Source organism: Phoenix dactylifera, chromosome 18, assembly GCF_051530095.1.
Source record: "Phoenix dactylifera cultivar Ajwa chromosome 18, Ajwa_hap1_PhDact_Kaust_v1.1, whole genome shotgun sequence".
NCBI classification, from domain to species: Eukaryota; Viridiplantae; Streptophyta; class Magnoliopsida; order Arecales; family Arecaceae; genus Phoenix; species Phoenix dactylifera.
Genome location: NC_143207.1, coordinates 16,666,827 through 16,681,806, shown reverse-complemented (window position 1 = coordinate 16,681,806; position 14,980 = coordinate 16,666,827). Strand labels below are relative to the sequence as shown.

The following is a 14,980-nucleotide window of genomic DNA, read 5'->3' as shown; positions in this document are numbered from 1 at the left end:
AGCTGGAATGAATGATTGATCTGCGGATAGACGGAAAGATTCCGTTGCTGAATGAGTTTCATCCGCTTAAGCTAAAGCTAGAATCGAAGAGGAACTGCAGTGATCTTGTATGTGCGACTCGTTCAGGTCATGAGTTCAAACAAATGAGACAATTTTCCAAGCTTTTTTACATAAGCAGGTATAGCAATTTAAATAAAAGGAGTAAAGGAAAGAAGACCTGTAAGCAAGGATCGCTGCTGGAAGAACTTTAGCTTCTCCTTTACTTGATGCTCTTCTGATTGCACAGAAAATTGAGGATCACTGAGGTAGCATTAATTGGAGAGGAAGCTTTTGAATTCACACAAGATGTTTTTTTTCTCTCTTTTGCTTTGAATGGCTCTTGAATGCCCTCTTAAGGTGTTTCTCTTAAATGCTCTTTATGATCACTTTCTTCTTTTTGAAAAATTGTTAAACACATCTTCCTTATAGTCTTCTACCAAAGAAATAGCTGTTAAGAGGTAAAATAGAGCTGTTCTGTCACTTTTGGAAGTTCTGACAAACTAGCTGTTGGAGTGCCAGCAGATTTGGAGATGTCTTGGCCTTTCTGTGAGTCGGCTTGTCTCAGGTTGGAGATGTCTCGAGATTGGACTCTTCAGAAGTGAGTTTCTGTTAATCCTGTGGGAGACGGCTCACGTAAGTTAGGAGTCGGCTCGTGCACGGCTTCTTCAAATTTGTTCTTTTAGGAGATGGCCCGCAATAGTCTGGAGTCGGCTCGCATTCTGCCTCATTGAAACTGAGTCTCTGCTTTCATTTGCGGGAGACGGCTTGCAAAATACACTCTTCTATCTTTTCTCTGAAGAAGACGGCTCACGCTCTAAAGGAGACGTCTCTTGTTCTGACCGGAGAAAAGAGTTAATCTGTTCTTCACTGCAGGAGACGGCTCGCGCTCTGCTGGAGACATCTCGCGCACTGACACATTGAGACAATCTTCTGTCTTTCTGCGGGAGTCGACTTGTCTTAGTCATGAGTTGGCTCGAGGGTGTGCCAGAACACTTTCTAAGTGCCAGAGATGTCTCGTCCACTGTGGAAGACGTCTCGTGGACTGTCCAAATGCAACTAAGGTTCAACCTAAATGTTTAACTCATCTTAATTCCTTTGAACCTTTTGCTAATGAATTTCACTTAAGTTTTTATGTATTTTCTCCTAAAATACTCACTTAAATTCATTAATATAATAAGAAATGTACCCATGTGTTTTGGGCTCATCAAAATTAAATAGAAGGTCAACATAAGCACTAACCTTGATTTTTCATTATTGTTTAACAAGATTAATATCAATTAAGAATTTTTCAAAAAAAAAAAACATAAAAATAACTTAGTTATTGTTGGATTATTTGGCTCAACAAAGATTAATAGGGCTGAAATCAGATCGGATATATATTAGATACTAGTATATCCATGTCTATATTTATTTTATTTGATGAATATAAATATGAATATCGATGTTAATAGGATATAAAAATTTATATCCATTTTTACCTTAAACATATAAAGACATAAATCGAATACTGGACATATGGATATCAATACAAATGTAAGTCGAATAATTAAATTTTATGATCATAGAATCAAAAAAAAATTAAATAGAGAGTAAACTAATTTAATAGCATATTATATAGTTATTTATTTTTGTTAAAAGTTTATAAATACTATATAAAACTAAATAAAATTACAAATAAAATTAAATATTCGAATAGTGACCGCATAGTTGTTTACCAATATCTATATCTATTTTTTATAAATATAAATATTAATTAAATGCTTAAATTTTTATAATTTTATATAAAAAATAGTTTTAGACGGATATTATCCGGTCCGACCAACGACCGTCCGGTCTAAACCGGCAGACCCCCGCAGGTAATATTTGACGTCCTCAGCGTGCAAGCACGAATGCAAAACTCATTCGCTTCCGACAACCTGAGATCCCGCAGCGTTCGAAAGACACGAGGAGAGAGAAAGAGAGGCGAAGAGAGAGCGAGAGAGCGAGAGAGAGCTCCTCGTCGGTAGCCATGGCGTTCGGGCAAACCCTAGCCTTAGCTCGATGCCTTCCCTCCTCTCGCCATTGAGCTTCCCCGCACGTTTTCCCGTCGTTCCGACCATCGGATTAGAAGTAGAAGGAGGGGAGAGGGGCGGAGATGGAGAACCACAAGAAGTCGCTCCTGAGGGTCCGGCTTCGGGTCACGGCAAGGAAGCGCGGACGGGAGTTGAGCTCCGGCGAGTGCTCCGCCCGGAAGCTCCGGGAGCGGGATTGCGTCAACTCCGTGAGGAAGCTCCACCGCCGCGAGATTGGCGGGTTCCCCCGGATGGCCCGGGGCACCGCCACCAACGCGCCGGAGAAGTTCCGCAACATCCAGCTTCAGGTTCGTGCTTTAAAACGACCCGAATTAGGGTTTTCTTGCTCTAGGGTTTTGAATTCCTTTAGGTTTCGCGTTTGATGGTTTCTTCATTACTGAAATCTTATAAGTGGTCTAGGGTTGTGTGGTTGACGTTTATAATTTGGTGGGGAATTTAGTTCATCGTGCTTTTGATTTAGGTTTTGGATACCTAAATTTGGAAGCTCGTTCGCGGATTTGTGATCGTAAGGCTGCAGGGATCAGTATTCGGACTAGGGTTCGTGCTTGAATGCTGAATTCTAGATTAGGGTTTATTTTTGATAAATTTTTCACATGTTTACTAAATTTTGAATCTTTGTTCCCCTGAATTGTTTCCGCACACCGAATTTGTGACTGTGCTTAGAATTAGAAAATAAAAATGATGCTGATACAAATTTTTGATTCCTTAGGCTGCTATGTGGTGGAAGCGCTTTCTTATTGCGAATTTTTAGCTCTACAAAGAAATATTAACATTGTGTAACGCTAATGATAGTACTCTCAGAGCCACTGCTGGAGAAATATGATTTAATTTTTTCTAGATTGATATTCTAGCATAGCCGCTTACGATACCCATCATATCACTCTTATATTTACTGAAAAGAGGGCATTTAAGACTGACTTTTATGTTGCCTATATACACTTCTGTGTCTTTCAAGACTTTGGCTTGTTAAAGATGTATTAGTGTTGTTGGAAAAATAATTGTAGAGATTAAAGAGTGAGGAGTTGGAATACAGGAGTGACTAAAGATGGATAATAAAGGAGACATTTATATGATGTTAACTTTTTTCATAAGCTAAAACTTTCTGGATATTTTTTGGAGGCGTAAAGGTGCTTGAGATAAAAAGTAGATAGTGCTAGATAAGGGGTACAACATTAGGTTTTGGAAGGTTGTTTCAATTTAGAAGAAATGGTGTGGCTTTCTTAAGTTGTTTAGTACTTCCTTTGGCCTAAATGCTAGGTTGAAAAGTTATGGATTAGGGGGAGAAGGAGACGAATCCTGGGGTCTGTTTGGAATTGACTGAAAAGTTGAACTTTATGGAAAGGAAATGCGAGAGGTGATTGGTCTCTTTTCTGTTTAGAAATGATTTAAATTTGTAAGAAGGATGGGTATAAACAATTTCAGACATGTAGTACCCGCAGGGTGGGGGTGGGGTGGGGTGCGCGTGGGTGTTCTATTCTATGTCTTGAAATAATGAACTTGGGAACAAATTATCCAGTACATGCTAGTTCCATAACATCCAAAACCTAGTCTTGTATAAACTATTATTATGAATTTTAACCTGTGGTGATCGTTCCAAGAGGTTTTGGCAAATGCTAATTTCAAAGATCTGGTAATATTTTATCAATGCTTGAGTTAATGTGACTTTGTGCTGAATTTGAATTTTATCTTTGTTATGCTAATCTGAGTGTGTGTGTGTGTGTGAGAGAGAGAGAGAGAGAGATTAAAGGGTTATTGATAATCCAGACTCAGTTTGGAGAGAGTTGGAGATGCTATCACATTTTATTTATTGTCTGGGGCTGTTCATATTGGTGTATAGTTGTTAGAATCATGCTCTAAAGCCTCCAGATGGTGGTTTTGATTTTGTTTATGGATAACTTTTGGTTAAATTGATTGTGGTAAGTGCTAGAAATATATTTAGGAATATAAGTGAATTTCCCTTTAAGGTGGGCTAGGTCAAGTGCCGACATAAAAATTCTTACCTCTTTGTTGTAGAGGGATGGACTGGAAGTGCAACTCCATGACTTGAAAGTCTAGTATCTTTAACCAAAGATACATATCTATGTTACTTGGTTCATTGGTCCACTTGGTACAAATTCGAGTTTGTAATTCAAAATTTCTTACCTACTAACCAACCCAATTCGATAGGGGTAGGATTAAAAAATACATTCCTGTATATTAGAATATATATCAATTTTTTTGATGGTGAAGGTGGTTATTGGAATCAATTCCATTTCAAGATCCCAAGTGAAAATATTAAGACCTTAGATCCATAATAGAAGATCAATAATATATCATACTTATCGTAAGCTTTAAAATCTATATACCATTTGATTTATAGTTTACCACTTTGTACATCGCCTACTTCCTCTCTTGAACCTGGCCCAGAACTGTGTTTCCATGTTTCTGAACTATATTTGGCTAGGAAACATGGTTGTTGAAATCCCAAGACATGGCTCAGGAGAGAAAGAGGCGGCGGCAATAGGGAGGGGACGGTCGGGTGTCTGCCAGTTGTTGAAGCCTTGCAGTATAGTGGCACAATGGACTGATTGCTAAGATCTCTTTCATGTGGCTAGATCCCAAAGCTCTCAAGCATCGGATCGACGATCTCGAAGAAACAAGGCTTCCGCTCCTGGTCGGATTTGCAGCTTTTGAAACCTCAAAGAGGCTGAGGTTGAGCACTCTTCTTATAATTGAGGCTTCAGACCTTCGACTCTATCGAGCTCCTCCCCATCTCCATATTCAACATCTTCGGTCCTCTCTTTATATTGCTTGAGGTTTAGGATTTGTTCTTTCTCTCTCTCTCTCTAGATATATATGTTTGAGCTTGGCTCTCCTAATTTCTCTCCTCCCTTTCCCTCATTGAAAAGATTCTTGGCATTCATCCGAATCATGCTATTGCGGTGTGGTTCCTGCATGAGCGAGCTTCTATTGTGCAGGGATAACTGTGACCATGAAATGGGAGAGCAAAGGTCATGCTTCCACCTCACTATATATATATATTGTGTATTATAGTTTTTATGGGTGTTTCCTAGGTACTTGCACCCTCTAATTTTTTTCTTTTTTTCTTTATAAAAAAATTTATCACTTCCATATACTCGTGCTCGTACCCGCATACTCATCCTCACTTCAGGCTACTATGGTTGACAACTTCCCCGTGTTGAGAGATCCAAAGAAACCCTTCCACCATCTCCCCACATTGTTTACTATTAGACGACCTTATTTCTAGCACTCCAAGAATCTCGATCCCACTTCCAAAATTGAAATAAGGCAATGCCCAACATCATATCCTGATCTTATCCAGTCAGTTAAACTTAAACCTTCTCAGCACTTGAATAATAACGAATTATGTGTCCAGTGATTTAGGTAAACCTGGTGCAAATCATGTGATTCCTTGGTATTTTGGTGCTGTGACATTTCATTATTATCAGTCTCTTTCTTTATTGAAGTTATTCCAATCTATGTCTTGTCTTTTCCTCGTCTTATTGTTACCTTGTACTTAACTCTTATGACCTCTTAAAAGTCCTTTAAAGCTAGAACTTGTGACTTGTAATCTCTAGTCTTTGTCACATCTTCTTTCAGTCTCTTGAGCTTCTGTAATCTATGTAAATTCATACTCGTAATAATATCAGCAAACTTTAGATTTCACTCTTTGCTTCATTGAAAACTGTTAAACCCTAATCAAGTGATATATTTGCTCCGTTTGTTACAGTCTTCTCATATATGAATCTTGCTCAAAAGATTTTAACCTTATTATTCAAAAGAAATATTAGGTTCAACAGAAATTTGGTAACAAATTTAGCATTTATGCTTTTTGTCAGACATTAAAGATCCTTCTTCCCTTTACTTTTCTAAATCCATTTGGATACCATGACTTCATATCTTTAATAGTCCTGCATCAAGGCCAAGGTTTTGTGTCCAGTGTTCAACATGCCAACTTACCGGTCAGAACTTAAGACAATAACCAAATAGCAGGAAGAAATATTCACTTCGCTTTAGCATGTTTTACCTTTTTCAGCATGACAGCTTACTCTTTAGGTCTTGAGGAATAGGATTTTATAGGGTTGAGGGAAAGGTTTTAGTGCGCTGGCTTACTAGGCTTACTTTATTATGAAGCAAAAAGTGGCCACAACATGATGAGGTATCTCTTCAAAAGACCAGTATGATGCAGATTATTCATTTCAACTTGAAATCAAGGTCAGTATTTATCATAAATGTACTGTCCAAGTTATCTCTGCAGCTAAGGCAGAGCTATTTATATTCATTTTTTTTAAAATTCTTTGAGAGAAGATTTCACATTCTTTCTCATATCTCAGGTCTCAATTTAAGATAGGTCATTGAAAGTGCAAGTGTAGTTTCGTTTTCTTTTATTGTTAATTTCAAACACTGTACGAAGGGATAAAGTTAATCTTTGTTATAGGATAGTAAAAAAGCACAAAAAGTGTGAAAAGGAGTAGTCACATCTAGTGAAGTCTTTGCTCAGTATGATCTTCATCAAACATCTTCTACCTATTTTTGCGTACCTACTAAGAAATAGTTTATTCGAAATACTGACTGAGCCTCGCACAAAAGCCAGTCCCTACAGCTGTACCTATTTTAAAGAAAAGCAAATTTCTTATGTTTCTGCTTCTTTTTGGCTAACCTCAATGACCTCCAACTGCAATATCTAGGTGAACATGCAGCATATGTGCTTCAAGTCCTTGAGAGATTTAGCATCTGCTTGATAAAAGGTTTTAAACCTAACATGACTTGGTAAAACCCATAATGCTTGAGCAGCCAGATTGCCTTCGGAATATGCATCTTTCAAAGCCCCTCTTTTGAACTTCTGAAGAGTTACATATAGTTCTAAATGTTGATGTTCTCCCTAGCTGGCAATTGCGAGAAGTTTTAAAGTCGTTTCCTATGTTGATAATATCACACAGTTTTGCACATGATGCCTTGTAGATTTCTGTACCCAGCATGTTAGAACCTTCCAGTCTTTTGTTCTATATTATCTAAGCTTTTTTCCCCCCTATTCTTGATTCTTAATTGAAATGCCTACTAAAACTTAGATGTTCAACTTTTAGACATATGTAACCATCTAGAAATGGGGAGCAGAATGCTCCACTGTTTTTATTTCTATCTTCACATACTACACTTCTATGCTCCCTAGATTTTGTTTGGTCCCCTTGGTTGTTACCATGAGTAGTGATGTATTAAAAATTGTAGTCCTAAAAGTATATCACGTAAGGCTCCACTATCCCAGAAACATATATGAGGATGAGAATCATTGCTAATGTTAACAAAGTTAAACAGCTAATAGAAGGACCTTAATCAAACATATCTTCATTTTATTTTGAATCCTTGTACATCATGAAGTTAACATGCTAGAGCTATACTGTATTTCCTTTAACAAGCAAAAGAAGTGTCATGCAGAATCATGTGTAATCAGCTTTTTCAATCCACAGAAACATGCTGGATAAGCCCTGCAAGAAAGAAGTATGCAAATCCTGCAAGCTTTTGTTGGTGGGAAGTGGTTTAAGTCCCCAACCCATTGCAACCATAACGTGTTGCTTGTACGGTGGAGGAGGGGGACGATTTAAGATTGATGTCCTCCCTTCCAAAAAAAAAATCCCCAAGGTTGATTCTGGGGATTAATGCGATACATGAAGTGTGTCAATCATAAACTGCCCTTCTCATCCTTTGAATGCAATCTGTTCTCAATAGGTTGCCATCTAAACCTCTTCCCCATTAGTGACCTAGAAATTAGACTTGTAAAACAAGCTTTATGTGGTCATAGCAGTCATGGAGCTTGCATGTGAGGAAAGATATTGAAACCCATTTGTGTTCCTCATTTTTTTAGGTCATCTTGACAGTTTCAATTATCTGTGCTTCTGACTGATCTTTTCAAGGTTTTGCGCAAACAAAGCTTTTAAATACCTAGGTAAGTCGAACACCGTTGTTCTATTTTATATTTGATTTATGAAACAAGATCAGATTTAGGGCCGTGACTGATATATGGGATTATCGTATTGATTAAGAAATAGTGTTTTAAGTATTTGCTCAAACAAGGAGTACTTTTATATGAAATGCATCACTCACTGTGAAATGACAGTTCTGACCTTGCCTCATGCTAAACAAATGCAGTGTATTTGAAATAATTACTTTTTTTGGCCACAAAAAAAGAAAAAATAATCCCTTTATTGGGTTATGCAGGAGGAATTTGATACCTATGATCACAATGTCAACTTTTTTCTGAGATTGCAATTTCTAAAGAAGAGGTCCAAAATCATCGAGATTGTTGCAGCAAAAGATGTCATATTTGCTCTTGCACAATCGGGTCTCTGTGCTGCCTTTAGTCGGAGTAAGCCCATCATTTTTACAGTTTTCTGTTGTCCCTTTTGTTTATTTTGATTGTCATTTGCACCTCTTTATTCTTTTTTGTTGACAGCAACCAACAAACGCATATGCTTCTTGAACATAAGTCCTGATGAAGTGATTAGAAGCTTGTTTTATAATAAGAATAATGAGTCACTTATCACAGTGTCGGTGTATGCATCGGACCATTTCAGTTCCTTGAAGTGCAGGACAACTCCAATAGAGTAAGAAATTTAATTTATGCGAGAATCTCAACTTTCCAAGAATGCTTGTTTTTGATTATTTCATCCTCTAGTTATTCTTGTGTTTGTGAAAGAACTGTTTATCTCTCTTCTTCTCAATTGCCATACAAGCATGATAAAGTTGAAATTGTCAAAGTGATTGCTTATATTACAGAATAGATAGAATTCTCAACAATGCTCATAATGCACCTATATTACAGAAAAGATAAGATTCCCAACAGTGATGTAGCTCATTGTGACTGTTATTGAAATTGTCTTGATTTTATTAACAATTAGTTACAGTATTAGTTATGGTTATAACTGGTTAATAATTGTCTTATCCTAATTATTTAGGGTTGGCACTTCGAGAATTTCATTGACGAGTGAATAATCCATATTGATATTTGAATCATCAATAAAGCTTTCAACCTTCATGACATTTTATGGAACTCTGACAGGTATATTAGAAGGAATCAGTTGGATGCTGGCTATCCTCTTTTTGAAACTGAGTCACTGAAGTGGCCTGGTTTTGTTGAATTTGATGATGTAAATGGCAAAGTACTAACTTATTCAGCCCAGGATGGGTAAGCAACCTCTGGTCCCTTCTGCATCTTGATATCATGATATAACTATGTGGTTGTCTAATCAGATTCATGCTAACTTTTGCAGAACCTACAAGGTATTTGACCTGAAGAATTACTCCTATCTGTACTCGATAAGCGATAAGAATATACAGGAGATCAAAATAAGGTTTTTGATTGTTTTTTCAACTAGCTTATTTATGCATCCAGCATTACCTTGATGCATCTGAATCTCTCCATCTTATGATCTCTCTCTCTCTCTCTCTCTCTCTCTCTCTCTTTCTCTCTCTCTCTCTCTTACAGTCCAGGAATCATGCTGCTAATATACCAGAGGACTCCTGGTTATGTTCCACTGACCATCCTGTCAATTGAAGATGGAACAGAGTTGAAATCTTTCAATCACCTGTTACACCGTAACAAGAAGGTTGACTTCATCGAGCAGTTCAATGAGAAGCTTCTGGTCAAGCAAGAGAATGAGAACCTTCAGATTCTCGATGTGAGCTGCTCCATCCATTTTCCTTCTGTACCTTTCTACTATATATTCTTCATTTCAGTCGTCATATTCTATAGCTGTTGGTGCAGGTGCGGAACTCGGACCTGATTGAAGTTGGCCGATCTGAATTCATGACCCCCTCAGCATTCATCTTCCTCTATGAGAACCACCTCTTCTTAACGTTCCGGAACAGGACAGTAGCAGTGTGGAATTTCCGTGGAGAGCTCGTTACTTCCTTTGAAGACCACCTTCTGTGGCATCCAGATTGTAATACCAACAACATTTACATCACCAGCGATCAGGACCTGATTATCTCCTATTGCAAGGCTGAAGATGGAAGTGAAGATGAGGGAGAAGGTGTCTCCTTGAATCACAGATAAATTTTATTTGTCCTTGTTGTGTCACTATGATGTCTGATCCTATGACCTAATGAAATCTCTGCAGCATCTCCTGTTGGGTCTATCAACATGAGCAACATCCTTACTGGGAAGTGCATTGCCAAAATATGCCCGCTTGATGCTACACTCCAGATTGCCCCTCGCAAGCGAGGTGACCCCAACCGATCGACCATTCGGAGCACCATCAGGGAAGCTTTGGAGGATGTGACTGCCCTCTTCTATGATGAGGAGAGGAATGAGATCTACACTGGCAACAAGCAAGGTCTGATCCATGTCTGGTCCAATTAGTAGTTATATCTACTCTAGTGGACATCCATCGCAGCTTCAGACATAAGTGCATCTCCCAACCATGCCATGCTCTAAGGTCCTGTTTATAACATGGGGTCTTCTTTCATCCCCACCAACCCACGAGTTCCGTGTTATAATGTTATATGTATAACAATTAAGATTGAAACACTAACACCATCTTTTCTTTTTTTCTTTCTTTTTTTTAATATAAATTTTAGGAAACAAGGTATGTTCCTTTTTTATTTTTGGTAGTTGATTTTGTATTCCTGTATTTTATTATATTTACTACTCCAGTCTCTAGATTCTGTTTATAATCTTGCAACCCCACCAACTCATGCATTCTGTTTTAGCTTCGATCAATATTAATCTCAACACCAGCTGCTAATGGCTCCTAGGAACACCAAACTGCACATTTTTTGTTTGTTTGTTTGTTTTAAATCTGGATTCTCGTATCTCATTGAATCTTTGAAAAACATTCTACTCTACATTAAATTTCAAACTCTTAGAGAATATTATAACCATGGAAGGGATCATCACCACCGTCATCATAATATTAATAAATTAAATGTGGCAAGCACCATTGCATCAAACTTAAGACCAATTGTTTATTACTTTTAGGAAAAAACCCCTCTTCTTTTGGTTGTTTTTTAACATAATTTTCAGGAAACGTGCTCACACTGAGACTGTTAAAAGGCATGGCATCCATATAAAGGATCATCATCACCAGCATCATAATTATTACAAAATTAAGCTTTGCCGAAGAGAGAACAGAGTCCAGTCCCCTACATTTAAATAACCGACGACTGCTTAGAATTTTAAGAAGAAATTTAGTTGTTTGGAAATCCCATCATATCCTCATGGCCCTGACATTCAGTTTTGCACATCCATCCTGCTTCTAAAAGACAAACAGGCCTCTGACCTCTATTACACTAAATGTCAACACTTTCACAGAACATCACATCCATAAAAAAAAGTAATAATAGAAAAGATCATTTCATAATCACCATCATATATCATTAATCAAGTATGATCCTAACATTTGGTTTCGAAATCCATCCTGCTACTCAGAAGCTTCCACTTATACGTCAGATGTCAAAACATTCACAGAGAAATGCATATCCATTTTTTTTTTTAAAAAAAAGGATCATTTTGATAAGTACCATCATCACAACATTCATAATCAAATATACCTGACAGAGAACAGAGTACAATGTCCTTCTACCTTGTTTAGATTTCAGAGAAAGGGATAAAGTTGTCTACAAATCCCCATATTAGATCTAGCTGACATTGGTTTCCAAATCTTTCCCAACACCCAAATGACAATAAAGCTCTCCTACCCCTTGTCTACCCACTGCTGTGACTGTTATTACTGTTACTGCTGTTGCCGTTCTGCTGGTGGTGGTGGTGGTGGTGGTAGCCACTGGCACCAGCTTCATCTCTCCTCCTCCTCCGCCGCCTCTTCCTCCTCCCCCTCCCAAGGTGGCGGCTTTTCAGCTGGGTGAGCTCCATCTGGGTCTTCATGAAGAACTGCATCCTCTGAAGCTCCAGCTCTCTCGCGAACGCCATCCTCTGCTTCTCCATCTCCATCGCCTGCTGCAGCTTCGAGGTCTCCACTCTCTCATACACCTCCCCGAACCTCAGTATGGCCTGCATCAGCTCCCGCAGCCCCTTCTCCCCCTCGTCCTCCACCTCGGTCGCCCGCTTCCGCCTCTTCCCGTTCGCAGCCGGCGCAGGAGGGAACCCGTCGGATGAGTCGGCCGACATCCCGGCCGACCGGGACGACGCCGAGGGCGGCGATGTCCGTCTCTTGTTGATCTGGTTCCAAAGGCGGTGAGGGGTGCGCTGCCGCTGGGGGAATTGGGGGAGGATTGGGACCCCGGCCGGAATTTTCGAGGGATGTTGGGGGTTGCTCGGATTGGCGGGGGCGGGCAGAGACGGGGCAGGGGCGGGTGTGGGCTTGTGGTTGGGGCCGAGGAGGTCATCGAGGCGGCTGAAGAAGGGCCAGGAGGAGGTGGCGGCGACGCCGGACACGATCTTGGACTTCTCGATCTTGTACTTCTTCTTTAGAGTATCGATCCGATTCTTGCACTGGACATCAGTTCTCGCAGTCTTGGTGTAGCCCTCGCGGCTCGTGACGGCGTCGGCCACCTCCTGCCACTGCTTCTGCTTGAGGTTGCCGCGGCTGAGCTCCAGATACCGCTCGCCCCATGCATCGATCAGGGTGGAGGTGGCGCCCTCGCTCCAGCAGTCCTCGCGGCCGCCGCTGCCACCGCCGCCGCCGCCGGGGGGTCGCTGGATGGGGAGGGCTAGGGTTAGGGTGTGGTGGGGCGGGGCGGCGACGGTGACGGGCCCGATGGCGGCGCCGCCGTTGGCGTGGGGGCTCGTGTCGGCGGCCGAGGAGGAGGGCTCCACCACCGAGATGGGGTGCGGGGGCGGCGACGGCGGCGGGGATGGGGACTGGGAGTCGGAGCGGGCGTCGTCGTCGTCCTCCATGGAGAAAGGAGAGGCAGCGGAGATCCGGCGGAGGGCGTGGAAGGAGACGGATCGAGTGCAGGCTGTGAGGGGCAAAGGGTGGGAATTTCTTGGTTGGGGGTTTTGGAGGCGGGGCGATGGAGCGGGGGGAGGGAAGGGTTTCGGCCCACCGGCGATGCCCTCCTGACGGGCGCCTTGACGCCTGATATATTTCTTTAATAATATATATATATATTTCTTTTTAAGTTTTATCTCGCTATTTTGGGTTTTTTGAGTCTTGACGGAGGGGGTTGACGCCGTCGCCTCGTCGATCCGTGTCAGGAGAAGGGCACGTGGAGAAGGGGACGGTATGGCTACGTGGAATGATGGGATTGGTGAGGAGCAGGAAGCGACCGGTCGCCGTCTGATTACGGCGGCGAACAGTCATAAGGGCCCCACGGCTTCTGTGAGAGGGTGTCAATTTTTGGGTGCTGGGTGAAGGGAGTTATTTTTTGGGTGCTGGGAGAAGTAGGTGTGTTTTGGTATTTCATTTTTGGTAGGGTAAAAGGTTGGCGACTAGTTTCCCATGCGGAAACTTGGAAGAATGGAGTTGGAGAAATGGAAGCCTTTCTGTGCATTTTTTATTCTAGATATATGAGGGTGAGACGACAATTGATATTGTAGGTTTATTATGGAGGGGAGGAATGTATACTTGAAATTTTATATTTTGATGCAAGGAAATGAAGGTAGGATTCATATACCGATTGTGTTGAATCCACTAACATAATATTTATTAGTATTTGTAAATAGTCATGTTTGGGAGCTAGGAGGAAAGATCTCGATATGTTTGGATTCATATAGAAATGCATATTTGGATTAGATACTTGTGTCTTAGGATCCAAGTGGGATATTAGTTGATTCTTTCTCTATGGCACCTTTAGTTTGAGACAATTTTATTACATATGTACATATGTATCTATGCTTGTATGTATATAGTAAAAAAATTGGTTAGGAAGAATGGCTTGAATTTTTCTATTTTATTTCTTTTATATATGTGTGTGTGTGTGATCTTGGAAGTCAACTATATATGCGTTCGTGTGTGTGATCTTGGAAGTCAGCTATATAATATATTTAAAATTGAAAGTCAACAATAAAATATCTCATAATTGTAGAGAGCACAAATATGGAAAAAAATATTAATGATTATCTATAATTTTGATAGCACAAATATGAAAATGGATTCCATAACTGCCTATGGTTGTAAAGTACAAAAATATGGATCATACTTGACTAGATTGTCTAATAAAGATTTGGAAAAAGAATTCCATAATTAGAGTAAAAGTATAGAAATGAATCACGATAATTGTAGAGCAATGGGCGCACAAATGCTTGACTTAGTTGTCAAATACTCTCTATCTTGTTGTCATGTGTAGCGTAGAAACATAAATTTTGTGTATTATTATGCGAAATTGAATTTTACTAAATGCCTTGGTAAAGATATCTGCAAGCTAATGCTGGGATAGAACATGAAAAGTGGTGATGATAGCATTTTGTAATTTTTTTTAAATAACATGACAGTTTAACTCAATATATTTGGTACTCTCATGAAATAGCGGGTTAGCCACCTTGTGTTTGGTCTCCTAATGAAACACTGAATTAGTCCTTTCTTTAATCTATGATTACCTCCTGCTGAAGTATAGTTTCCATGGCGCTATTTTTGGGATCTTTTTCTATGGTAAATTTTTCTTCACCAACCACCTGCCACCAAAGCATGGAGTGAGAGTTGTTTCTTTTGGATTCTTTCCGACTATTGATTACAGTATATTATTTTTCTATTATTTATCCAATCCATTTCATTGGCACACTTAATTGTAAGTCAAGATAGAATTTTAAATCAAATTATATAAATTTATAAAATTAAAATTTCTCATCCTAAGCCAAGTGAACCATATTCATCAAGAAGTGCAAATTACAAACCACGAACCGGAAAGATCCAAACTAATGACCATGAAAAAGGTTCGAAGCCATGGGAAAGGGGGACAAGGAGGATTGGATACATCGT

At 39.8% G+C, this 14,980-nt stretch overlaps 2 protein-coding genes across 2 annotated transcripts; one reads left to right on the top strand and one right to left on the bottom strand.

Moving 5' to 3' along the window:
- The first annotated feature begins 1,904 nt into the window (after positions 1–1,904).
- On the top strand, positions 1,905–10,781 carry LOC103703310 (uncharacterized). Its single transcript, XM_008786126.5, has 8 exons — positions 1,905–2,398; positions 8,325–8,472; positions 8,560–8,710; positions 9,166–9,291; positions 9,377–9,457; positions 9,592–9,784; positions 9,871–10,138; positions 10,226–10,781. Exons 1-8 carry the CDS (start codon positions 2,174–2,176, stop codon positions 10,465–10,467), a joined length of 1,434 nt encoding a protein of 477 aa, XP_008784348.4. The 5' UTR covers positions 1,905–2,173; the 3' UTR covers positions 10,468–10,781.
- A 776-nt stretch (positions 10,782–11,557) lies between these two features.
- Positions 11,558–13,133, bottom strand: LOC103703309 (trihelix transcription factor ASIL2-like). Its single transcript, XM_088714626.2, has one exon. It carries the CDS (start codon positions 12,958–12,960, stop codon positions 11,812–11,814), a length of 1,149 nt encoding a protein of 382 aa, XP_088570752.2. The 5' UTR covers positions 12,961–13,133; the 3' UTR covers positions 11,558–11,811.
- Between the last annotated feature and the right edge of the window lie 1,847 nt (positions 13,134–14,980).

Coding starts and splice junctions, on each gene's coding strand:
- LOC103703310 (XM_008786126.5), top strand. CDS start 2,174: ATGGAGAACCACAAGAAGTCGCTCCTGAGGGTCCGGCTTCGGGTCACG. Junction 9,458..9,591: donor ATACAGGAGATCAAAATAAG/GTTTTTGATTGT, acceptor TCTCTCTTACAG/TCCAGGAATCATGCTGCTAA. Junction 10,139..10,225: donor AAGTGAAGATGAGGGAGAAG/GTGTCTCCTTGA, acceptor AAATCTCTGCAG/CATCTCCTGTTGGGTCTATC.
- LOC103703309 (XM_088714626.2), bottom strand. CDS start 12,960: ATGGAGGACGACGACGACGCCCGCTCCGACTCCCAGTCCCCATCCCCG.